The following is a 25542-nucleotide window of genomic DNA, read 5'->3' as shown; positions in this document are numbered from 1 at the left end:
CTGTTTTGCATGCTTTTATTGGGACATCCAGGCAAAGGAAAGTTTACGTTAAAGCTCTCGACCAGACTATTTGACTCAAATTTCCTAATTGTAATTTCAATGAGTCATTTGTCATGTGGTACTACGTTAACCTAATACAATCAAAACAGATGGCTTAGAACAGGGATAATCAACTTTGATCCCCGAGTGCCCCTATCCAGTCTGTTTTCCATGTCTCCCTCTGCCAACACTGAATCAAATGATCAACTCCTTAGCAAGCTGTCCAGAAGCTTGACAATGATTCTGATGATTTGATTCAAGTGTGTTGGTGGAGGGAAACATGGAAAACAGACTGGATATAGGGGCTCTTGAAAACCAGAGTTAGCCACCCCTGGCTTAGAACAACTTGGACGAGTGAGATGTTGAGGCTTGGTCAATGCTCGACGCGCAACTTCACAACCAGAAAGTTCACTTTGTTTCAAAGAGATTGACTGTATATATTTTTTTTACGTGTGCAAAATTTAGGCTAAGTGCAGGATAGTGTTTCCTAAAATGAAGCAAATTTTCCTCTTCGATGCATCGAGCACACACCAAGTTTTAACTTTTCAACACTTCTGTGGAAAGCATAATGATGTGTACATGACTGAAATCCACAGGCCAGCTGCGGAGTTGGAACTCATCCTTTAAAGACAGCACACTGAGCAGCTAGTAGTGTTTGAAGATAAAAGCCATTGCAGTTAGATCAGCTGTATCTCATCAAGTCCCTGATATATTAAAGTAGACATCCTTTCATTTGCACAGTTGCGTGACACAATCGGTGTTCTCGCTACTTGGGTGTACGCTAGTTGCCACAAATGTATTTACAAATGAATATTCTGTACAAACTTGCCAGGAAAGAAATTTGGATGTTGACACACCTTGTCCATCTATTGGAGCATATCCACAAAGGCGTCAAATTCATCGATGTTTCTCTCGTAGATGGCCAGCTTTTCTGGCAGCGAGTCCTGCACAAATGGCTCATTGTTAAAACTTCTCAATTGTAAAAAAGTCAAGGATGGGTTAATGTTTGAATAAGCATACCACGAGATCGTCAGCCATCGATTGAGAGCTGATGTGAAGTGAGAGGCTGGCCAGTTGCGGTGGATTCTGGAACTCTCTGTAGAACGTCCCGAGATCCATTGGCAACAAATCGTCTTTCGAAAATGCCGGCCGCTGAAAAGTCACGTCAAAAGAGCCGTTAGGTGGAAAAATGCAGCGCTTCTGGACGTAGTCGAGACGAGACACGTACAAAGTCAACCATGACAAAGTCATCCTGCTGTCCTGATTCCTCTGAGCCCTGAGAGTGAAGGCTGGCCTGCAGAGGTGACACGCAAGGAGGGGAGTCTGGCGGATGTACCTGAATGCGCACAAGTGCACAATGAGATGCTGAGTCATCTATGTCAACGTTAACATTGCGAGCCAGTAGCGAATGCTCTCACCATGGGATCATTATCTTCTGTGTCGAGGCCTCGTGGAGCAAATGCCGCAAATGGCAGGTCCATTGCAGCCGAGTGCTTAAAAACACCCGAAAAAGGATCAAGTCAAAAGCTGAATGTGCACTCAGTAGTAAGTGTGTATGACATTTGGAGGAGGACTTTATGCTACATTGTGCCCAAAGGAAACTAAAAAAAAAAATGTTCTAAGGAATCAAATGGTTGAATTGTGAGATGTGGCTATGAAAGTGTCAGTAAAAGCTTTAGCAGATCATCAGAACTTTATTTGGCAGGTGTGCACGTCATTTGAAATGTATGCGCTGAACTTATTAAACTTTTTCTTTAGATTGAGTTCCATTTTTTGTTTCATTTATTCCTATTTAAACGAATATTTCCAAATGTTTCATTTGACTTAAAATGAATAAAGATATTGTTTTTTATTGACCATGGCAAAATACTTGCGGTCAACATCAATATTACAATTGGATATCAAATGGGGGCTGCAATTGACCTTTAATTTGAGACCCTGTCATAAATGAATGACAATAAGAAAGAAAAATGTAGTAGTGAATTTAGTTTGACTTACCCGCCGCGTATTGGGTTTATTGACAAAGGCGCCGACTTTCCTCGTGAACGCATTTAGAGATGCCAGCGGGTCGGATGGAAAAGCACTTCTCCCGCCTTGGGACAATATGTCGTCGTCGTTCCCGCCGCTGGGGAAATAAGGGGCCGTCAATTTGCTCCAAGGCATGCGGCTTCACGTGGAATTACCTCCCGACGGGCGTGTTGACCGTGCGTTCCGCTGTCACGTGGCCATGGTGGCCATGATAGGCATGCGCTGGAATTAACACATGCCCGTCTTCCTTGCCAGCAGCGTGTGGTGCCTGAGAAGCATAAAGTGCAATAATGTTAGGACCTTGTGCAAGCATTCCAGGGGTCTAGATGGTTATTATTTTGCCATTGGACCTCTAATCAGTTCTTATATAAATCACGTTATCTATTGTTTATATTAAAGGAATTGGAATGTATACAGAATTGTATTCCCTACTTTTCTTACATTTAAAAAAAAAAAAAAGAGTATAAATAGATAAAATGGATAGAATAGTAGTGTTTTTTCAAATTTCTATTATTTAATTTGAAAAAGCACTTTTCAATGTAATATATTTTTAAAAACAGACTAACTTTTTTTCATGAAAAAGAGGAGTGAATTTGAACAATTCAGAAATTGACTGTCTCTAAATGATTATTAATCAATTGTGTACTTGTTTGATCATTGATTAGTTGCCAAGTAGTCAATTAATCATGGCGGCCCTAATCTAGATCTCAGTGAATAAGTCAAATGACACAATTTTTATTTTATTTTTAAAACAAATGTATTATTACCTGGCTTGGAATGACAGCAGTATGGCAGACCTCAATAGCTCCTGCTAGGACGGGGGGCTGGTAGGAGACCCTGGAAGCGTACAGCTGCACATTTGCCACCCAAAAAAATAAAAAGAAAACAGATGTGTGATCTACACCAAATTTACTATCAATCAGTTTGACTCTTTGAGACAAAAATTTGAAAAATATTGCTTTTTTTGGGGGTGATTTCAAGTGGGCTCTAATCCAGAAAGGTCATTTAAATGCATTCAAAATAATACTTAAAACATTTGAAAAGTAATCACCATAGAATTCTATGTACCGTGCAAATTGGCCAGAAACAGTATCTATGGTTTAAAGGAAAACTCAAGACTGCTTTAGCCTGGAATTGGACTATTTTGCATCGAAAAGGCATCAAGTTGGTCAATAAAGTGTGAAGTTTAAAAGCAAAAAGGCAAAAAGTGTCAGTAGATGGAATTCCCAAGTGTAGACTCACAGTGTGAGCGACCATCCCAGGCACCAGCGGAAACTGGGGATTGTCCAGGGGAAGGGCCTTGGACAGTTTGGAAGGAGAAGGACTCAGTGTGCAGATACACTGAAAAGCAGTTCAATAGAAAGGAAAGAAAAGAAAAGTGGAGAGAAAATACAAAGTGAAATGGAAAAACTAGCCAAGAAGAACACAAGTTCTCAACAACTAAGTGTAGTATACAAGATAAACTGAGAAATGTTATGCCCACCCACCTAACCCACACACAACCACCAAAGTATAAACACAAGAATATTTAATACCAGTCTTCCCTCCATTATTGCGACTTCACTTATCAAAAATTCACTTCTATGCGATTTTTTTCTGCTATAAATTATTAAAAGATTTTTTAAAGTTCATAAATATGTGAAAATCCACACTGAAACTCGCAAGCGGAAGCCATTTTCCTATTATCAAGGCCATATAACTGCGATATTCGAGGGATTACTGTATTTATGTTTCTCAAATAATATGTTGGCAAAAAAAAAGTGACCCAATAAAATGCTCAAAGACCGAGCCACAAAAATAGAAGAGAAAATTGAAATCAAACATTTAGAAAAGAATTAAGATCATTTGTCACTGTGGAAGATTTTTCTTTTTTTTACATTTTAAATTGTGTTCTGGATTGAATTCAAAATGTGACATTTCTGGCCTTGTGTGATGCGGAATTATCAACTATATCATCGTGGAAATTTGTTAGAAGAGGGAAAAAATGGTAGCCCTAGATTAGACTGGTCTGCAAAATCGATTCTTTTAAAAAGACATAATAAGGGACGGTTGAGAAAGATGATCACTATCTGGAAAAAAAAAAAAAGAGTCATCTTACCTGCGAGGGAGGGGAAGTAGAGAAGGACGTCGTGCAAGCCTCTTGTGAATCTTGAACTCCTGCAAATGTTTCCCCATCGTCATCGTCTGGCGCTCTGAGAAGATAAACCAAAAAAAAATAATAATTCAGCAGTCTGGGCCAATTCCAACAAGTGTATGCATGGGTTACCTGTAGTTGCAGGGCTGACCCATGGCTGCAGTTCGTTGACTGCCACCGGGAGGGTCCACAAAGTGGTCCACAATGATGCCCATAATGGGGACGGATCGCTCAAACTGTCTGCAAGACCAAGTTCCATTTGTAACAAAACAGAGAACAATCTGATAGGACAGTTCATGTTACCTGTTGGACATTAAAGCCAAATTGGTGCGATAGGCACAAGAAAGTGTGAGAGTGCCAACGGGGGTTCCCACCACGCCAACGCGTACCGTCTGGAAACCTTAAAAGGATGGAGAAAAAAAATGTTGGCTCATGGTGGAAATTGTTGCCACCTCCAACAGAGAAACTACCTTCTCCTAATCCTCTCATTTGAACTTCCCCAAAATAGATTCTAGAAGAAAGACACAAAAATAATGAAACAAATGGAAGAGCTGGTGAAAACTGACACACCTGTACACACCTGTACAATATCACATAGTCATGTCCCTGCTTTCGGGAAAGTTTGTAGGCAGGTGTTACTCTGGTGACAGCCAGCAGAGACTTTAGAAGGACGGATAGACGGTCGTAGACGGTATACGACACTTTGATGTCCTTGTCACATCTATGGAAGAAAAATGGAAGGAAATGTCACTGCAATGGATGGGATTTTTGATTTAACCTCAAGTGGTCACTGCAGTGGACAGCTATTCAAAAGTTGCCACTTTAGAGCTTTATCGCCAATAAATCAAGTGTATAAAAGCAGAAATGCACATTGCTTAAGACCCCAATTAAATGTACAGATTTATTTTCATGGTATTTAACTCATTGCATGCCAATGATGGGATACGTGCAATCGGTTTGTTTATTAGCCCCTCCCCTTCAAACTGGATTAGACGTCTGGTGCTTTCACTGGTGGGCAATGACTTAAATGAGTGCTATGTAAGGGTTAATAATATATATATATATTTTTAAAATATTTATGCATTAAAAGGTTTATGCGAATCTCTCGTCTTTTTGCCTATCTTCAAGTATATATTTCAAACAGCACATTTGCTTTGTCTTGTTTCGTTTTTTTGGAACATATGAAACTATTGAAAATGATATTTTTTTTCCAAAATACACATTTCTAAAGTGACAAAAGAGCTTACTTTTCATTCATCTCCAGGCACCAAGTCTCTAACTCCATGGAGTCCCCCTAGATGAAAGAAAGGTAGATGATGATGATGATGAAATAAAATGGACACAATAAGACAAATGTCCAAATAACAACATTATCCTTTCAGAACTGTGACATTACAAAATTCCAGGTAGGAATATGTAAGATCTAGGATTTAGAAGAGCACATAAGCTCATTTTCAATCTTGAAATCATGTTTATGTTTCACCTCCGACGTCTTGAGGGAGATCTCGACACACATTGAGCGCCCAACGCCGGGAAGTTGACCGGCCAGTGCTTTCTTAGCTTCATGGGTTACTTCCGGGATGTCTTTGATTGCTAGATTAAACTAAAAAAAAATACAACATTTCAAAAAAGCATATGAGAGTCACTTGGAAAAAAACAAAAGACATACAAGCTTAAAGTAGAATTCAGCAAGAAAAAGAACGGATCACATAAATTTACTAGGTTGTGTCATTTCATAAATGAAAGGAAAGCACTTCATAGAGCCAACTTTTCATATATACTAAATATAAATGTGATATAATTTTACCCAGTCAGAGCCAGTAGGGGAGGAAGACGAGCGAATGCATATCTTTTCACCCAGGCGACCTTGGACGATCACCTGCACCGTCTACAAACATCACCAATATTTTGAATTTATGTCAGAAGAAAAGGGTTAAAAATATTGTTATGATGTAACACCTTCTCACCTTCAAGGCGAAGAACTTAATGAATTTATCCAAGTCTTTTTTATCCTGGGGATTCAGGTCACTTTCCATGTTGTCACGACCCTGCAATCATGCATGATAATATCGTGTTGTTTTTAAATGATGAATAATAATAATCAACACATATTTTAATAATATACAGTAGAGCACTGAACAATTATGTGCAACTTTAGCTTGAATAACCAATTGAAGCACAATCTTTTTTTGCATTCTGTAAAAAAATCCCTTTTTAAAAATAGTTACGGTAATGTCGATATGACCAATTATTAAGTTATAAGACAAACCTTTAAGCAGAGTCGTATAAATTAAGCCAAATACGGCCTCTCCGTGTTTTTTTTTTACAGTGCTCATTGATCTGATACATAAAATGTTTGCAAACGCCAATCCATTGCCGATCAATCAACAATATAATTAATCACAGATAGATCCTTGAAAGGCAACAATGGGTCTAAAATCTAAAGGTTACTCGGTAAATGAACCGATGAATCATTGGCAAAAGGTTAGGCTACAATCAGGCGACATGAACGTCGCACTTGAAGGCTATCACAAAAAGCAAGCTTACATGAGGGTTTCCTTTAGGAACACACGGCGTCAGCGATGTACAAATTAATTCAATAAATGGAGGTATTCGATTTAATGTTTTACAAGAGAAATTCCGACGTAAACAACGTTAACAGCTGCTGTGCTACTTTTCTGTTTATCTTCCCCATGTCGACGTGTTTAGACAGCAGCAGTTTCCCGACAGCACTTTCGCGATTTTCTTCCCGAGATCACGAAGTAAATTAAAGAATATATAATAAAATATATATGTATTTGTTTTATTTGAACGGGTAAATATATGATACTATTGAGTTATGTTCGAGTTTTTTATTTTACATGTATACAAAGATGAACTTTGAAAGTAGTTTGGCGAATCTGGGAGCAAGTGTCCCAAGTGGCGTTTCCTTGAAATAGTCGTTGTCTTTGAAATACACCAGTCAAGGTAAATCGTTATCGTAAAGGAAAACAACGCAAGAATGCATAATATTTAGTAACGATCTCAGTTATTTAACGATTTGGTGCGCATGATCTGTTTTATTGTTTTCCTGCATGGCAAATGACTCCATCCTGAGCTAAAGATTTAGCATTTTGCTTTTAGTTGTACGGTACAAGCTACGACGCAATGTTTTATTTTATTTATTATTATTTATTTTTATTAAAATTATTTTTTTTAGCACCGGGGTGATACTCCTAATGATTCATTCGAACATTGAAATGTAATACGGGACGGTGTGAAATAAATATTATTTCTAACTATAAATTGTACAATGTATGTATTTGTTACTATTATCCAACTGAATGCTTTTATTGTCATCATACAAGTATAATGAGAGTACTGTATTTACACAGCATGGCGATATCCATCGCCGTTTTGGATTGTGACTTGCTGTTGCATGGTCGTGGTCACAAGACACTGGACCGATTCGATGTGGGCTCGGTATCCGATGACTTCCTCATCACACAGTTTGGCTTCCCCAGAGAGTTCATCTTGTACTTGGTGGAATTACTTAGAGAGGTGACCACATATTTTTCCACACTTTCAACGTTATTAATCATTTTGAAAAAACTACTATATATTTCTGTCAATTTCTGCACTCCAGTCACTCTGCAGGAGAACACAGAGGTCCAGAGCGATCAGTCCCGAGGTCCAAGTCCTGGCTGCGTTGGGCTTCTACACATCAGGTTCTTTCCAAACATCAATGGGAGACACTATTGGAATCAGCCAAGCGTCCATGTCCAGATGCGTGTCCAATGTTACCAAAGCTCTGATTGAGAAAGCGCCCCAGTTTATCACATTGAATAGGTACGACATGATATAGTTGTAGTTGTTTATCTGCTGTTAACAAAGTAGATGACAAATGGTGGTACCCCACAGAAATCCAGTAATTCAAGAGCAGACTTCCCAGGAATTCCAGAGGGTGGCGGGATTGATGGGCGTTTTTGGAGTTCTGGACTGTGTTCAAGTGGCCATCAAGGCTCCCAACAGCGAAGACTCAACATATGTCAACAAGAGGGGATTCCACTCTATTGGCTGTCAGCTCGTTTGTGACGCCAGAGGCTTGTTACTCAGCGTGGAAACTCACTGGCCGGGTGGTTTCAAAGCTGTGGATGTTCTGGAAAGATCTGCCCTTTACAAAGAACTGCAGGAATCTGAGGAGGGCTATTTGCTGGGTGAGGATTGTCAGATTGGCCAGATAACATCGAGTTTATCTTATTGATAATGGAACATGAGGTTTCTGCTTTTTAGGTGACAGCAGTTATCCTTTAAAGACGTGGTTGATGACCCCGGTGAAATGCCCTGGATCTCCTGCAGAGTTTGGATACAATCTTGCTCACACGGCTACACATGAGATTGTGGATAGAACATTTCGCGCCATTCAGACAAGATTTCGCTGTTTAGATGGTACCAAAGGATATTTGCAGGTAACTTAGTTTTACTTACATTGAGAAGAATACACATATATATCTATATAGTCATGTACGGGTGAACACTAACCAACTAACCACTGTTGTATTTAACTGTTCCACACAGTACTCACCAGAAAGGAGCTCATCTATCATGTTGGCCTGTTGTGTTCTCCACAATGCCTCTCTGCAGTCAGGATTAGACGCTTGGACTCTGGAAAGGACAGACCCGTTAGAGCTGCCTGAAACTTTTGAGCAAAGACCCGAAGACCGGGACAGTCAGGCTGAAGAGATGCGCAAACAGCTCATTCTGAAGCACTTCAGCTAACGGGAGCCTGGAAACTGCAGGACAATTTTCAAACAACAGGGAAGCCAACATAGGATGGGGGGGTGTCTATATTCAAAGCAAGAAAGTTAAGAGACCGTGATGCTGATGCAAATTTTTAATATTTTGCTGGTTACTACTCTACTGACTACACTACTTTAACATAGACATATATGGAGGAACATGCAAGACACTGTACAATAACAACACATCTCTGTGGAAATAATTGGATTCTTCTTCTCACTATGTTCAGCCCAAAAAAAATGAGTTCCATTGTTTTCCAGAACTGGAAAAAGGGAATGAACCCTTGATACAATTTTTTTTTCTTATCAAAAAGGAGTATGTGACAGATTTGAATCCCGTATTTACAACTCCATATCATTTATGTACATGGTACACCAATGCATTGATATTGTTGAGGCAAACTTGACACAATGACATTTTTGGGGGGTGTAAATCAAACCAAATAAAAAAATTAGACACACAAAGACATATCATCTCTATGGGTAATCAATGCCATTACTGTATATACTGTATTCTAAAGAAATCTGTCATGGACAGAACAGGAATAAAGAAAAATGTTTTGAGTGTCCTTTTGAAGATGGCAATGGTGTTTAACATCTGGGAATGTAATTCCATACATATATTTACAGGCTTACGCTCTACTGACAGAAATAAATACATAAACGCAAGCATATCTTACTTTGATGGCAAAATATTTTGAATGCAATTTGTCGATAAATTGGAGTCAATCAAAGTTCTTTGTTTGCTTTGATTTCACAGTGGCACTTATTTGTAAAAACAAGCAAAAAAAATATGGATTTTAGTGCGACTTAAAACAAGACAGAATTCCAGTATACAGCAAAAAGACACTAAGACACCCCAAGTTGATGCCAAAGGGACAACAGATGTCCCACGCGCCACTATCAAAATATTAAAAATAATTTTACACAATTTTGAATGATCAACACGGCTTTGTATTTTCTTTTTTTTTTTGCATTAAATAAATATGCTCTTTTTTTGATACTCAGAATATTATTAAGCAATATGGTCATTTTTGTACTTTTTAAGAAAATTATGTAAAAAAAACAAGGCAAAACTATACACTCAACTTTAAAACAACACATATTTTTGTCGCATAATTTAACTATGCAATTTTTTTTGCTGCAAATATATTATATACACACATACATCCACACGGTTTTAAATTCCATAAAAATAATAATTTCTCACTCCTCGGAATTTTTCAAAAGGAAAACATGATTGTAGAGTTTTTTTTTGGGGTGCAAAATAAATGCTTGGACTGTTGATTAGGTAAAAACTAATTGAAAATCGAATTAGTATTTAGCTCTGACAGACTTTTATGATTTGATCTTGTGTGGTGTCAAACTGAGTGAGACATACTTTTCACTTTGCACTTCTGATTCGAATAAAAGCAACTGATTCAATTATAAGTGTTAGGCACTTGAATGGCTTCCTGTGAAGGAGGACGTCTACTTGTCAGCAGCAGCACTGAAGTTGTCAGTGGCACACACCAGTTGACATAGAAGCTCACAGGGGAAGTCAATGTGTGCTTACGGCATGATTGAGGCCTGGCAGGTTCATTATTTCCATGTATTGAAGGGAAATATTCATATTGATATATATATAATATGTGCCATGGTGCTTGGAGGGCTGCTGTGAAGAGTCAGCTGCAGTTGAGGGGTGAGGGGCAACAGGCTGTCTGTCAGAGGGATTCTGAATCATCGTTTGCTTTTGTTTCTCTGAAGGAGACAAGAGTAAACTTTAGCTTGAAGGATATGATACTGTGGATGATGTATAGTATGGCAGTAATATTAGGTGGGGGATCCAACTTTGCGTTTTTTCAATTATCGCGACCTTGTCTGGTCAATATTATCCACGATCTTCGAGGGATTACTGTGAAATTGTACCTGTGGTCCAACTTGGGCCCTCTTGTCTGGCTCCCCCGCACATCAGCTGTGTGGCGGCTTGCCTGAATGTGCGGTCGAGACCGGAGCCTCTCCACTAGTAATGTTGCGGGGGAATCCACTAGTGGAGACCCTTCGTCGAAGAAGAGCAGGCTACGGGAGCGAACTGCACAAAAGCACAAACTTACTGTCATTTGTCTTGGAAGATGTTAACATGGTGATAAGCTACCATGCATGTCTTTGGAATGTGGGAGGAAACCGGAGTTCCCAGAGAAAACCCACGCAGACCCGGGGAGAACAAGCAACCTCTTCGCACAGGTGGACCGACCTGGATTTGAACCCAGGTCCCCCACTGTGAGGCCAACATGCTAACCACTCAACCACCAGGCGGCCCAAGCTACAAAGTGGTGCTTTAAAAAGTTTCAATGTGACATATATCTATCAGTTTAAAAAAAAACAACTTGAATAAAAGCCAAAAGTCCTTCTGTCACCACAAACAATATAGTATATTAACATCTTTCATCATGATTGTTGGAGTCCCAAACCCAAGGGTGTTGAACTATAGGGTCCATAGCATTCATTTTAAAACTATTCCGGAATGCTTTATTGTTTTTGTCTTTAATGATCTACCCACGTTCCAAGAAAGCACCACTTTTTCTGGGAGAGCAAATTCCAAATGAAAGGGTACCGTTATTATGGAGTGGCAACATACCCTGACTGGTTGTGTATAGGTCCGCTTCTTGGTGGGATGGAGGTGAAGAAATATGTAAGGAGGAAGAAGAAGAAGCGTGGGGGACAAAGGAGAGGGAAGAGAAACAAGGGGAAAAGGAGCCCAACACCAGGACAAAACACAATGCCATCATCTGTGCAGAGAGAAAAATACATTTAGCCCTTTGTGCACAATTCAAAGTACTAAAAAAGTGAAAATATTTACCATGAGGCATGTCCCCGTTTGAGTTGAGGCCATTTTACAAGTGCGTGGCAGAACTTTCCCTGAAATAAGCGATTGGACTTTCTGGAGCTGCTGCAGGAGACCCCTATAGACACATAATAAAGTGCTATGAATGTGGAGGATAATATCAACATGGATGTTTACGTTATGGTAGTCCTGTCCTGGAAGTATTGTATATAATATTCCTAGAGATTCACAGTCAAAAGACATTTTTGGTGCTTTATGTTAATTAAATGTAAAAAAAAAAACCTGCTATTTTGACCCACTTTTTCTTTTCGTTTTTGGCTGTCAGATTGGTGCAAAAACAAGAACTTTACTAGCCAGTGGCTTTTTGTGACCTGGAGAACAGGGTTCTGATGGTTTGCGCTGTAATGGACCAATGCGAACACTGAGGGGAGACACTGCTCAACATTTGTGCTGCGCTTTAAAGCAAACGCCAGCCAAATGAACCCAATGAATTGGAGTCAGATATTCAACTGGCACGGCCAGCAAGTCAGGCAGGCCATCAAAAGGCTGTTTGGCCTTTGCCTTGTGAATAAAAAAATGTCAAAAAAAATGCAGCAATGCACTCGGCTGCTGTTTCCATTTGAACTAAGGGAGCTGTACAACAAGTCGGACTTCTATCACTGACAATGGCACAAAACCACTTGGCATTAGTGGCAAGCCTCCCATTTTAACTGCCGTTTAATGGCAGCCAATGAGTTCATTTGAAGTAGACACATGGAACACAAACAAACTTGTTTTATAGACTTACAATGTTGACTCATGGAGATCGTTTTGCGCCAACGCAACTATTTTACCCAGTGATTGTTCGTGAATGTGGGTGGGCTGGATGTGGAGGGTGGGCGTTGCACCACGTAAACTTTTGATTATAGACCGCCGCACACAGAAGCCCCAATACGACCATATCTTCCTCTGAGATAATAGTAGATTAGGCTCAAATTCCTATAGCAACATAACTGTTTCGCATAAATATAGTGTATGCTTGAGAAGTATTCATTATATGAACTCTAGACATAATAGGTTGGAAATAAGCACCTTTGTTGTAAAAATTAACTCAATGGCTGTTATTAAAAGTGATAGGCCTCCAATCCAGATTCAGTAAGGAACCAAATTACTTAGTATTTTTTGTTGTTGTGCCAAATCCAAGAATGACTGAATTTGTTGTGTTTATAAATCACGGCATCATTAAATAAAACAAGTCAGACTAAATAATACTGTGACAGTGGGATATGATTTGATCTTTTTGCATTTGTGATTTCTATTTATTTTCTTCAATTTTTATGTATGATTTTGCTGACCATGTGTAGAAAGCTTTACCTATTGGTTGTCTCCAGGTTCTCCACTTTTCTCCATAGGTCACCATTTTCTGACGTGTAGTTTTCAACCCTGGAGCAAAAAAATAAAAATAAATTAAATGACTTTTTTTTTCGTCCCGTGGGAATTCCTAATCACCAATTAAAACATGCTTTTAACACTGTCATGAATTGCCCATAGATTTTATTCATATTCAAGATAAGTCATCTGCCTACAGCTGGTTCCAAAGCGGCCCACCACATTGTTTTTTGTTATTAAACTCTTTGGGATAGTTTGATTGCTTGTGGCCCCTCCCACTTAAAAATGGATTGGAGATCTATTACTGTCAATGGCAGCCAAAGGGTTAATATCTGCTTCAGAGATTTATAGAATCAAACAAAACTAGAAATACATTTCTCAAAGCAACGATATACATACCACACTTTAAATTAAATGTTTTTCACTTCCCTTTGTTTCAACAATGTATTACAATTGATTTGAAAAAGGTCAGATTTTTTTTTATTAACTCCTTTTGTTTTAATTAGCATTATTTCTATTTTTCATAGCCACCTGATAGTGTAGTGGTCACAAAATCTGCGTGAGTAGCGGGGGCCATAAGAGTTTGACCTGTGGGCTGCAAGTTTGAGACCACTTTCCTTTAATATTGTAATTTAAAAGAAAGAAAAAAAACATTTAAAGAAACAATTAAATCTGAATTTGTGCATGTAATACACACGATTCAAATTTGTGTTCATGTAATAATTTAAGTGGGATGTTCCCTTCCCGCATTCACATTACATTATTTCTTCAAATGAATGGAAGGTGATAGGATGTCATTAATCTAATCCCTATAATCCTTCTGTTTGCCTTGAATACATCGAATTCTGTGTGCGCCACCTCTTGTCAGATGCCTGCTGTTTCCTTTCTGAGTGATCATCCAATAATCCCTACACAAAAACTAATGAAAAGGGGGGAAAAAAAGAGAGCTACTTTTATGATGAATCTGGTTTGTCCTTTGCCTGTGGCTCCACACTGAGCAGGGAAAAAGTTCAAATTAAAACCAGCTGTTTTTCAACTTTCCCCATCCCTGACATGTGAATTGAATGCACTCAAATGATGTACACAAGTGGGAAGAGACGGTTGGTTTGCTTAACACCAATTTAAGTGTTTATATAGAGTTAATATGAAGGATTAAACAGGAAATGTCAACCAGGTTGTATTTGGAAAAAAAATGGCTGTTATTGGCTGGAAAAATGATAACTCACCTTTTCTCCAGGCATTCCACATATTCTTTCTTCTTCCTCCGACTCTCCTGAGCTGAGATCTGTCCAGATTTTTTAAAAATATTTCAGTAATTTTATTTTTAGCAATACTACAAAACTTGCATAATAAATCAACCTATCGGGAATTTTATTTCAAGTTTATTGGTTTACCCATTATACCTTGTTTTTAATCTTCCGTCTAACTCGTTTGAGAGCCTTCTCTTCACTTTTGGTGAGGGGAAGTTTGTTAGGTACGGGGTATCCCTCAGCAACGAGGGTCCGTTTCTCTTCCTCGGTCAACAAAAGGGGTCCGGAGCCCTGCAGTTTCTGCCACGCCAAAATAAAAGTCGAAGAAGGAGAGTGTTAAATGAATGTTTTGATCAGGGGAGGTAAGAAGCCACAGGAGAAAAAGGCTACTGACATGCGGCGCAGTGAGTAGAGGTGAAGACGAGATGGCCGCGGATGAGGAAGCGGACCCCCGGCCTGTTGGTCTCTGTTGCGGCTGCGGGGAAGACGAAGGAAGGGCCAGGTGTGGGGAGGAGGGCGGCAGGGAGCCGTCACTGTCGCCGTGGTTGCTGCTGGGTGGAGTGGGCGGAAGTTGCAGGCCCTCTTCTGAGAAAGAAGTTTGATCAAATGAATACATCAATACTGAGAAATTCAAAAGGGCAAATTGGGGGTGCTGTGCATACCAGTAGGCCGGCAGTGGCACTGTCCCACCTCGCCTGGTTCATCTTTTATAGTCACAGGTTTAACATCATCTGGAGGACACACCTGAACCAAGAAAATATACAGATTTGAACATTAAGCAGAAAATAAAAAGTGTCTTCCACTAAGGGATGCTCACTGTGTGTTTCCATAGTGACCCTCTTCTTGCAGGGGCTGGGCTTAGTATGAAAGGCGAGTCTTCGGCAGGCTGCGGCTCGGGCTCATGAGCCACATCCGGCTCTTCCTGTTTCACCAAGATGGTCGACAGGTCCTGACTGAAGCTCCATTCAAATTCTAAGCAAGAGAAAGTGCAAGAGAGACGATCATCAACTGTACTTTTTTCTTTTAATACTTACGACATGAACTTTAATTCCCATGTCGTTGGATTGGATTGGATTGGATAACTTTATTCATCCCGTATTCGGGAAATTTCTTTGTTGCAGTAGGAAGAGGGTGAGGATGCAGGAATAGGAAAGGCATTATACACAAATTGGGAGTTAATAGTAAGTCAATAAATAAATACATGAATAAATATATAAATAAGGGTATAATCAAGGGTTTTAATTGTTCCTCGTTCACATTGCTCGATTTTTGGTGGACAGAACCAGTCATTTTTTTGTTATATTAGTTAAAAACTGTTTAAACTCATTAGTATCATAACTTACATACAATATACTATTGAAAGTTCAGTACTTTTCTTCGAGATAAGGTGGAACAGAATGAGTAAATATTTCTACCAAATTATACATTATCAGGCTTTTGTTCAGTCATGTAAAAGTTAATGGTTTGAATCCCAGCGGGTGAATGGCAAGCGGTCTGTGATCTCAGCAGAACAGAAGCAGTAAAAAAAAAACTAAAAGTTGCTCCGGCACGGCAGGTGATGGCAGTAAAACGTATGCTTCCCATCGACAAGCAGAGCAGTAAATTGAAGCCAAGTGGGGTACAAATATGAGCCTCCATGTGTGAGCTTATATAAAAAAAAATAACAACCAGTAGCATCCAAAGTCATTTGATGACTTTTTCCCTTGAGGTAAATATTTTTGGTTAAAAGTTTCAATTGTATCCAATTATATTTGCAGGGTGTTTGCTGAAAAGGACAAAACATGAAAGAAAATACTGTTAAATAAGACACTATTTCTGTCAATAGGCGTTTTCAATATTAATTTCCCGTTCTTACTAACAACACATACACTCATTTCCATTTTTTCTTTAAAAAAATGGGCTTCCTCTGGTAATTTCCGTGTAGTGAGGGTTCGGTTGACAAGAAAATCAAATAACATAAGCTTCTCCCTTGTTTAAATGCCTTTTTATCTGTTGTTTTATACATTGCATTGGTCCAAATCGGTCAGTTGTTTCTTTTAGTTTAATAGCACAGCAACCTCATAACATTTATGTTGCGTTACTTCCTGGCATCTTGGAATTAAAATAATACCTTAAGAGGCTAACCTAATAAGAGGCGATTGAGAAGAAGAAGAGTAAAAACATTATTATACAACTAAAAAGAATACTACATAAGTATTTGCAATGAAATAAGGTAAACTTTTAATATTATTCTTCATGGTTTAACAAAGAATGGGGCACACATGCAGAAGATGCAGTTTGCTTTCATTCATTTTCTGAACCACTTATCCTTGCAAGGTTCGCGTGGGTTGCTGGAGCCTATCCCAGCTAACCAGGAGCACCAGGCGGGGGACACCATGAACCGGTGGCCAGCCAATCACAGGGCACAAGAAGACAGACAACCGCTCATGCTCACACTCATACTTAGGGACAATTTAGACTTTTCAACCAGCCTACTTTGCATGTTTTAGGGATGTGGGAGGAAACCAGAGTACCCAAAGAAAACCCACACAAGCTCAAGGAGAACATGCAAACTCCACACAGTGAGGACCGACCTAGGATCGAACCCTCAATCCCAGAACTGAGAAATCGAAACGCTAACCACTCGTTTGTCGGTCCACCAGAGTTTGTTTTAGTAGTTGAAATATAAATAGATTTCAAAATCCGTTTACCACAGGATAATTTGTGGGTTGTGGCCCTTAACTCATTCACCGCCATTGACAAATATACAAATGACATCCATTTAAAGTGATCATATCTCACTGCCTTTGACGAAAATCTCTGCTGCTGCTGCTGTTATTGTTTTTGTTATTGACAGTTTGGGATGATCTAGGCAAGGAAGATGATCTTTAAAACCTCCAGATTACTGAAGGACTATGCGGTAACCTCAGTCTGTCTGCAGAAGCTCCCCACCTTGTGGACTTCCTGTAAGTGGCTCCAGTTTGTTTACCTAGATCTACAATGTCTTGTGTGTCTTTTGTCTGTCTTACTACTGAAACCAAGAAATGTTCCAAATACAGGATGAACTAAATATCGAATCTGTTCTAGACATCAGATCCAATTTGATTGGATTGACCGCATAAGCTCTTAACTTACGCATTTTGCTTTTCCTTGCGTGGTGTTTGTGATTTTTAAGCATTTGATTGCAGCATGTCGCGTGCCGCATGTTAGCGTAGTCATTCTCTGGAAAGGCTCAAACCACACCACATAGGCGTTTAAATGTTATTTTCTTTTATTGTTTTGTTTTTGCATGTGAATTCCACTCCACTTTTAGTAAGAGCACATAATTTAATGAGGATTTGATTGAATTAAGGCCGAGTGTGTGTTTAAAACTGCAAGAAAGAGAGACAGGGATGTTCTTCTGACTTCAACTACACCGCACTCAAAACCATATGCTTGTCATAGTAGTAGTGTGTCTGGACAGGCGTGTGTATGCACGTGCGCGGTAGGTGGGCAGGGCTTAGTTAGAGTGGGAAAAATTGTACAGGCAGAAGGATACCCAGGATAAATGGAGAACACAAAAGCACATGGACAGAGGAACTGGAGTTACAAAACTGAAAATGGGAAGATGAACCTGCACTTCACATTTAGCTCGATCACATGTGAATGTTTATTTGTAGGGACAAAATGAGTGGGAAAGTTCTAGACAACAGCAGTAACATGACAGATGACAAAAGCGAGTCAAGAAGAAAAACAGGGAAGTCACCCACCAGAGTCTTGGTCCATCTTGACTGACAGGGCAGGGCTCTGGGGGGCAGAGTCTCCACTCAAAGAGTAGCTGTGCTCACCTTGGATGTCTGTGAAAATCACTCAGGTTATTCATGTCTTGTTGGGGTTACTGAATAAATACATTCATACATATTTTACAAGGGCAATTTTGCATACTGTGTTTGTTACTAGAATATGTGGTTTCCCATTCAATGCAGTTACGAGACATTTATTTCCCAACCATTGGATTACACAATAATTTACTATGTAACTATACCATTATATACACATTTTATAGGAGTACATTTACTAGACCTGAAGAATTTTTGTGAAAAAAAAGGAGAATGATTGCCCACTGAGACAGAAAACTACTTAGCTGTGCCATGTACAGCGACAATAAAACACCTTTATAACCAAAATATTTTCATTTTGCGCTGTACAGTGACAGCAAAACTCATTTAAATCCTTTTTTATACCAATTCAGGATCTATAGAATGCTTATATTATTTCCATTTTTTTAATCCAATGTTGAATTTGTTGATTGAATCGGTTAAAAATGAAACCAAATTCTTTCTCTGGCCGACATGAGTCCAACTAACAATTTTAACAACCGTGAGAGTCATGGTCTCCAAAACACAAACAAAAGACAGATTTTTTTTTAAATTACAGTGCCACTGAATTATGAAAGTGACTATGTTTTTGCCTCAAAAAGGATTTGAGGCAGGAATCAGCTCGTAGGAGCGGCATGCTGACACTTTCAGTTGTTCAAAGTGAACATTTTTGGAAGCTGAGGCTAATATAAACTTGTGCATCTTGGAATTTGACCTCTCTGTGAGAGGAAGGAGGTGAACTGTGAACCTTTTTAAAGGGGAAACTCAATACTCTTGGTCTCCATGCCGAGTTGGCTTCCAATTGGAGCCCGACTGAGGGTTGGGGGTAAATTTGTGAGCAGATGTTGGCTGAGAGGTCAAGCAACTAGCCAATTTGCAGGAATCCAAAGGAAGAAAAGAAAAATCATACCTGTCAACCTTGGCCAATTGCTCCCCCTATTAATGATTGCAATTCCCCTATTAAGTGACAATAAACTATACAAACACAACGTGGCACATATTGACTCACATAGAAAGGACTTAAATCAGTCGGTGTGCCATTCACATGCACTAAATTCAAGATTGTGTAAATGCGCTGACACCTTGACTGTCTTGGTATATTGCTTGCTGACACGCTATATTTATATAGTGAAAAGACGGAAGTCATGCATATCATGCTCAAAGCATAACAACATTATCAATTGGCAATGACATTTTCGTCTGATAGCGGTGACACAAACGATAGGGATTAGAGCCAAAATGGGGAAGACAAGATTGTTTTTTTTTTTTAAAAAAAAAAGGTACTTGAAAAAAAAAATCCCTTAAAAGTTGCCATACAGCGTACACAATTTGAAATGACCAAAAAAACCTATAAAATACGGGAAAAATGTATAAGTTGACACGTATTAGGGCTATTTTCACCCACTTGGAAAGCCACAATTGGACGTGGCAAGCATCACCCCTAGTTTTTCACAGTACACTACAGCAGTATTAAAAAAGTAGCAAGGATAAAAATTATGATTTTGACCTGGGCTGTTGTCTATGTCCATGTGGAGAAAGAAATGCCTGTCTGTCAGCGGGGGGCGCTCTAATAGGTGGTCGTCAAAGAAACTGCTGAATAACTCGCTGTTGAAGTCGTCCATTTGATCACCTGGGAAAGGCTGGAAAACAAAAATACAATTGGATTTAATGGGAGGACAACTGATTTGCATGATTTCTAGGCAATCTCAAGTGATAGTTTTGGAGATGTGCAGAGTCTGCCTGCAATTTTAATAAATAGCATTGTTTTTTTTATTATGAATATGAACTTTTGTTTGCTTTTGAAGATCTTTAACATGTTTAATGCAATTTCAGGAGCGGTGATGACATAACAGGTTTCATAAAGATCTGATCGTGTGCATATGGTAGCAAGACAAATTCAATTTGCAACGTTGAGATGCTTAATCAATGTCAGATTTTGTCACATCCGCTATTCATTCAATCAACTTTTGTAAAACCGTTTTCTCGATCATCACTGATTATTCATGGGTTTCAAGTTCTAAAACCTTTTCTTTGCTAAATTTTTCAAGTACAACCACCTTGATTAAAGTGCATAATGATGAATTGATTAGAAGGCATTTAGATGAGTTCAACAGCCTTCAAAGAGCCAAATGTCACCTCGTCTATGATGTCACTATATCCAACACATGTTTGTCTTGAAACGAATGAGTCACCAAGTCGAGACGTTCGGGAAGCCTGGGACAGTGCGGTGCTCGGACTTTGTGGGCATCCAGAGAGGTTTTGAGGTAAGGAGAGGAGAGTAAAGCTCATTTCAATGTATTATTCCAGGAAACAAGTGTGAGCTCATGTTCAAAAATATAGCACGACATGTCTCTGCATTAGAAGTCTGTAGACAGGCGTGAATTAAAAAGAAAAAAGTGGTTTGTTGTTATAGCAGCAGGAATCACAAAGCACCTCGTCAAGTCAATTCCAGGCTTTACATCCATCCAGAAATTGTAAAGAGCAATCAACGTAAGAGGATTATTTATGAACATATAGCACTGGGTAGCATTCTAAAAGAAAGTTTTAACCTCAGAATGACATCACGCATTATGTTAGGTTGTCTTTGAGGCTAAGCATGTCTGCATTGAAGGTCTGGAAATGGTGCAATCATTTGATGAAATCACATGGATTCAACACTAATTACCCTGAATTCAGTTCTGGAATAAGTTCAGATTCATCAGGGGGCATGTGAAGATGTTGGAAATATTGTATCGACCTGTAGTTGCGGATTAAACCGAACAATTCATAATATATTTACTGAGTCACTGCCATTGCTGGCGATTTACGTCCAACCCTTCCAGTTTAAGATGATATATTCTCCATCAATAATGATCAAAGACATTTCACATACTGAAAACTGCATTTTGTTGGAAAACGCATACATTCTTACATCTTAATGTCATGTTTGTGTTTTTAATAGTGAGGAAGAAACAGAGCTGCCAGTAAGTGGAAATATACAGTATGTAAGGAGTAATTATATATTAAGACTAATGTTATCCTTGTAATTAACAATGTTTGGTCTCAAACTGTAAAAAAAAACACTGCAATTGTGCCATTTGTCACAACAGCAGTCAGGGATATTGCAGGTAGAAAAACGTGGAATACGTACATAATTAGTAGTATATTTCAGCATTTCAATGTTGGTATGTAAAGCAATAATTGGTGTGGAATTAAAAAAATATATTTTTAGATTGTAGCTGGTGAAAAAAAGTTTGCAAAATAGTATCTCACATTACAGGATAATCAGTTATGATCATCCATTAATTAGGACTTTACTGGCTGTGAATGGAAGGGAAGTTTAGGGCTATAAATATAATGACATGCTCATAAATTTGGAGTCTAAGCAATTTGATGGATGACTTGCATGCAACGATGATGTTTTGACATTCGTAAGTAAAGTGAAATTGCTCTGCGGAGTTAAACGCCGAAGGCAGTGCTCCCCACTGCATTTGATTTCATGTGGTTAAAGCGGTTTGGCTACATTTAGCTTCACTGGAGTTAATGTGGAGACTAAAGTCAAGCATCGTTCTCAGGAAAACAAGACACACAAAATTTGTCTTTTCTGTCTCTCTCTCTGTCTATCACACAGACAGCGTGCCTGCTCACATTCCTTCAGGCAGCTCCGTGCCCAATCAGCAGTGAGGATGCAGACAGGATGGGTGTGTCTTTCTACAGCTGGAGTGCAGGGTTTGAATGGGGAGTTGAGAAGGAAAAAGGAAAAAAAATGGAAGCCACACTATGCAGGGGTGTCAAAATCATTTTTGTCACTAGAAACCATGTAATCATAGTGTCGCCTCCAAAAGGGGTTGTTACAAACGATTGCTTTTAAAAAAAGGAGGGGGTGGCAACAAACAAACATAAATTTCAATATGTTATAGTTATTTAAATTGAAGACAATTTGGGGGAGCATAATGAAAAAGATTCATAGTGGGCCGCATAGAATGATTAGATTTGGCAATTGGGAAGAGAGAAAGATGACAATAGACCCAAAATGATTAAATAAAATCAATGACAGGATGCATGGAAGTGTCCAGATGGAGTGTTTAGTGTTGAAAAGGCGCATTCCAGCAGTTTTATGCCGACTCCTAAAATTTGACGGCAAGTTTACTGGAACTTTGGCCATTTTTTTTATTTATTAAGACATTCAATTCACATTTGCACTTAAATTTGTGACGGCTCAATGGACTTCAGTGAAAAGCGGGAAATGAACTCATGGTGTGCCACTGATGGCGATTGTGCATTATGACAATACGGAAACAGAAATATTATATTTAGCCTTTCCGAAACTGGCTGGTGCGAGTGGTTAACGCGCTGTCCTAAAAGCTCTGTCGTGCCGGGTTCAAATCCAGGTCAGTCTACCTGTCTGGAGTTTGCATGTTCACCCCGAGCCTCTTTGGGGTTTCCTCCGGGCACTCCGGTTACCTTCTACATTCCAAAGACATGCATGGAAAGCTGATTGGACACTAAATTGCCCCGAGGGATGGTTGTGAGTGTGTATGGTTGTCCTCTGTCTCCTTGTGCCCTGTGATTGGATGGCCACCAATACAGGGTATCCCCTGCCTCTGGCCCAAAGTCAGCTGGGATAGACTCCAGCACCCCCCATGACTAGTGACAATAAAGTGGTTCAAAAAAATGAGATGAGATTTCCAAAACCAAAAAGATGATTAAGTCAGTGACTAAAGGACAGCTGGTTTTTTAAAAGACACTGTACAAGGAAAATTTGGGTTCTATTGGTTGTTGTTTTAATGATTAATAGGGAATACCGACTGCACAGTATGTGTATGTGGTTAAATGTTGCCATAGATGTGCTGTGCATGTTTGGTGCATTAAAGACTAAATTTAATGTTTCAGTGAATGTGTTTGTTAACTGTTGTCCATCCTCTCATTGCTTGGTGATTGATTGATTGACTCAAACGAACACAAAGTCAGACTTGGACACTAACAAACAACAACAATGGAGGAAAATGATACCCCCACATTGTATATGCATGGCGGTGGCAAAGAGTCACATTTTATGGGACAGTTGACTCAAATAATACTGATTAATACAGATAAGTGTAGGTAGTGATTAAAATACGTCATTAGAGTCATGTGCTAAAACTTTACGTTCCAACAGTAGTAACTGCTAATATCGATATAAAAGCCTTCAGAGCAACACTGCCTGTATAAGCTCATGTTTGCATGTTCTTGTTGTTGTTTGTAAATCCATATTATGCATCCTTAAACATTACAATAACACAATGAAATTAAAATGTGCTCGGCTGTATAGCAAACTGTGCTGAAATGGTACCAGAATAAAAAAAATATGAAAATCACTTATTTGTAACATGGCACTTTTTGATCCTATTTAAGTTACCATAGCAAAAGTGTTAGGTTGTACTCTGAATAGTACCTCAACTGATCGGATTCTGTCCTGACAATTGACAAATCCCTGTTTTTTCACGTCAACTGAGAAGCAGAAAATAAGGTAGTAAAAATTCATTCATTCATTTTCTGAACGGTGTTTCCTCAGAAGGGTTGTGTGGGTGCTGGAGCCTATCCCAGCCAACTACAGGCAGTAGGGGTGGGGGGGACAACCTTAATGATTTGCCACCAATTGCAGGGCAGAATGAAACAGACATCCATTCTCGCAAACATTCGAAGCTGGGGACAATTTAGAACATATTACGTTCAAGTATTTTGTTTGAAATGAATAATAAAGTTACTCATTCAATGTGATAAAATGAGTTATCTTTATTATAGTCTCAACTTTTTTTCTGTTGCAGGACAATCTGTTTAAATATAGTATAAAATGTGCTGTATACATGTATACTGTACTATTCTTGTTGTTTTGCAGGATGCTTATACTTATTTTGTTGCTAGCAGTCATTCACTCATTCACTGCCAATGCCATCTGAAGACATCACAGCCATTTAGATAAGAATAGTCAGCATTGCCATTGATGACAACAGACATCCAATCGATTTTGACAAAGTTGTTGGCAGCGATCAAGTTGGATTGGACACCTATTGCCGTCAATGTCAGCCAACAAGGTAAAACCTCAAAATAAATACATTTCAATAACTATTTTTTCTTACCCAATTCTGAAAATGACAATCATATTGTGAACATCCTTAATCTATACTTCATCTAAAATTACAATCCCACGTGAATGCATTTAAAAACGGCAATGGATGTCCAATGCACTTCAACCCATAGCACTAACAGTGAGTGAGCATGTTTCATTGCCACTGACAAAGACAAACGTCCAATCCACTAGCACTCGGAGGGCTGGCATTTAATGATCATCCATGTACAAATGTATACTGTCCAATTGATAAGGAGAAAAGTTCCTCTTTGCAATGTATAGTTCTTTTCCACAGTTTGGAAGACACCAAGACACACACACGCAGGCAGGCAGGCAGGCAGGCACGTGCACATCCACGTGCACGCGCGCACACGCACGCACATACAAATTCATACACATTCATACACACATAAAGGGGGAAAGGTAATTGCACCGGATGTCAATAAGGATCTGCCAACCGATGTCCGGGTCCGGGTGGAACGTCCACCTAAGACTAATTATAATGATCATTTCTATCAAACTCAAACACTTGTTGCGTTTTGTAAGTGTGTTTTTCATGCATTCTGCTGCAGTTTGACTCACCACATTGGTGAGAAAATCTCCTTCGTTGAGTTCCTCCAGATCCAACAGGTTGTTGCCTCCGGTCGGGTAGAGTTTATCCGCCGCCAGTGTCTCTAATATCGACTCCATGGTGGTCGCGTCTTGTCTGGATACACAACTTATGGATGAAAAAGAAGGACTCCTAACGTCTGCATCGTCCGCGGGTCAATGACACGCTCGACGGCCGCCATCCGCTGGGTGAGAGAGAGAACCGAACTCCGTCCGTCTTCTTCATCCAACCACTGCTTCTCCCACGCTCGGATGAATATGCAGCCAAGCCCCGCCCCTTTCCTGCCGTCATCTGATCTACGCACACCTGGATAATATACAAGCTCCGCCCATTCCCTTTTGACAAGATTAGAAAGAGCCAAGCATGAGTGTTCATTCAATCTTTCATTCACAAGCGGGGTGCTGGAGCCTATCCCAGCCTACTGAAGGCACCAGTCATACCTTGGGGTAAGGCTGGTGGACACACGGCTATCGAGCCACATGCGGCTCCAAGACTAACTTGTTTCTTATTATATTTTGTACATGCTGCGTTTCTTTGCCTCGTTTCATGTTTCTCGTAAAATTTGTGCTCTGTGTGTTTAACTTGTT

General features: G+C 39.3%; 3 protein-coding genes across 7 annotated transcripts; 1 reads left to right on the top strand and 2 right to left on the bottom strand.

Moving 5' to 3' along the window:
• Position 1: 1 nt before the first annotated feature.
• atg13 (ATG13 autophagy related 13 homolog (S. cerevisiae)) lies at positions 2-6962 on the bottom strand. 2 transcript variants are annotated; one of them, XM_077719611.1, is made up of 18 exons: positions 6749-6962; positions 6169-6249; positions 6009-6089; positions 5685-5804; positions 5449-5495; positions 4782-4922; positions 4672-4712; positions 4505-4601; positions 4334-4441; positions 4166-4259; positions 3310-3408; positions 2835-2918; positions 2223-2335; positions 2038-2164; positions 1458-1532; positions 1268-1375; positions 1060-1191; positions 2-983 (listed from the first exon to the last, which is right to left on the bottom strand). In XM_077719611.1, the coding sequence occupies exons 2-18, from the start codon at positions 6235-6237 to the stop codon at positions 906-908; spliced, it is 1614 nt and encodes a 537-aa protein (XP_077575737.1). In that variant the 5' UTR covers positions 6238-6249; positions 6749-6962; the 3' UTR covers positions 2-905. The 2 variants fall into 2 exon arrangements, with proteins under 2 accessions (XP_077575737.1, XP_077575821.1); XM_077719695.1 differs by lacking the exon at positions 3310-3408 and having other exon boundaries at positions 6749-6961.
• An 82-nt stretch (positions 6963-7044) lies between these two features.
• Positions 7045-9446, top strand: harbi1 (harbinger transposase derived 1). Of its 4 annotated transcripts, none has more exons than XM_077720064.1 (6): positions 7045-7168; positions 7576-7741; positions 7827-8029; positions 8102-8397; positions 8474-8649; positions 8759-9446. In XM_077720064.1, exons 2-6 carry the CDS (start codon positions 7577-7579, stop codon positions 8957-8959), a joined length of 1041 nt encoding a protein of 346 aa, XP_077576190.1. In that variant the 5' UTR covers positions 7045-7168; position 7576; the 3' UTR covers positions 8960-9446. The 4 variants fall into 4 exon arrangements, with proteins under 4 accessions (XP_077576190.1, XP_077576059.1, XP_077576112.1 ...); XM_077719933.1 differs by lacking the exon at positions 7045-7168 and adding an exon at positions 7187-7442; XM_077719986.1 differs by lacking the exon at positions 7045-7168 and adding an exon at positions 7187-7495.
• On the bottom strand, positions 9060-25227 carry creb3l1 (cAMP responsive element binding protein 3-like 1). Its single transcript, XM_077719806.1, has 13 exons — positions 24928-25227; positions 19765-19897; positions 18150-18236; positions 15239-15393; positions 15084-15165; positions 14816-15006; positions 14575-14721; positions 14398-14456; positions 13157-13225; positions 11819-11921; positions 11597-11747; positions 10888-11050; positions 9060-10719 (listed from the first exon to the last, which is right to left on the bottom strand). The coding sequence occupies exons 1-13, from the start codon at positions 25033-25035 to the stop codon at positions 10683-10685; spliced, it is 1485 nt and encodes a 494-aa protein (XP_077575932.1). The 5' UTR covers positions 25036-25227; the 3' UTR covers positions 9060-10682.
• Between the last annotated feature and the right edge of the window lie 315 nt (positions 25228-25542).

Source organism: Stigmatopora nigra, chromosome 1 (assembly GCF_051989575.1).
Source record: "Stigmatopora nigra isolate UIUO_SnigA chromosome 1, RoL_Snig_1.1, whole genome shotgun sequence".
Lineage (NCBI taxonomy): Eukaryota > Metazoa > Chordata > Actinopteri > Syngnathiformes > Syngnathidae > Stigmatopora > Stigmatopora nigra.
The sequence above is the reverse complement of the archived record's forward strand: the minus strand, read 5'-3'. Positions and strand labels throughout refer to the sequence as shown.

What these genes read in the sequence shown, in the direction of transcription:
- creb3l1 (XM_077719806.1), bottom strand. Translation starts at nt 25,035, where the DNA reads ATGGAGTCGATATTAGAGACACTGGCGGCGGATAAACTCTACCCGACC. An exon ending in GTGCCACTGCCGGCCTACTG is followed by an intron (nt 15,007 to 15,083) that starts GTATGCACAGCA and finishes CTTCTTTCTCAG; the next exon opens with AAGAGGGCCTGCAACTTCCG. An exon ending in GTGGAATGCCTGGAGAAAAG is followed by an intron (nt 13,226 to 14,397) that starts GTGAGTTATCAT and finishes TTTTTGCTCCAG; the next exon opens with GGTTGAAAACTACACGTCAG.
- atg13 (XM_077719611.1), bottom strand. Translation starts at nt 6,237, where the DNA reads ATGGAAAGTGACCTGAATCCCCAGGATAAAAAAGACTTGGATAAATTC. An exon ending in TGCCTGGAGATGAATGAAAA is followed by an intron (nt 4,923 to 5,448) that starts GTAAGCTCTTTT and finishes TTTCTTCCATAG; the next exon opens with ATGTGACAAGGACATCAAAG. An exon ending in ATAAACCCAATACGCGGCGG is followed by an intron (nt 1,533 to 2,037) that starts GTAAGTCAAACT and finishes GGTGTTTTTAAG; the next exon opens with CACTCGGCTGCAATGGACCT.
- harbi1 (XM_077719933.1), top strand. Translation starts at nt 7,420, where the DNA reads ATGATTCATTCGAACATTGAAAT. An exon ending in TGGTGGAATTACTTAGAGAG is followed by an intron (nt 7,742 to 7,826) that starts GTGACCACATAT and finishes TCTGCACTCCAG; the next exon opens with TCACTCTGCAGGAGAACACA. An exon ending in GTACCAAAGGATATTTGCAG is followed by an intron (nt 8,650 to 8,758) that starts GTAACTTAGTTT and finishes TGTTCCACACAG; the next exon opens with TACTCACCAGAAAGGAGCTC.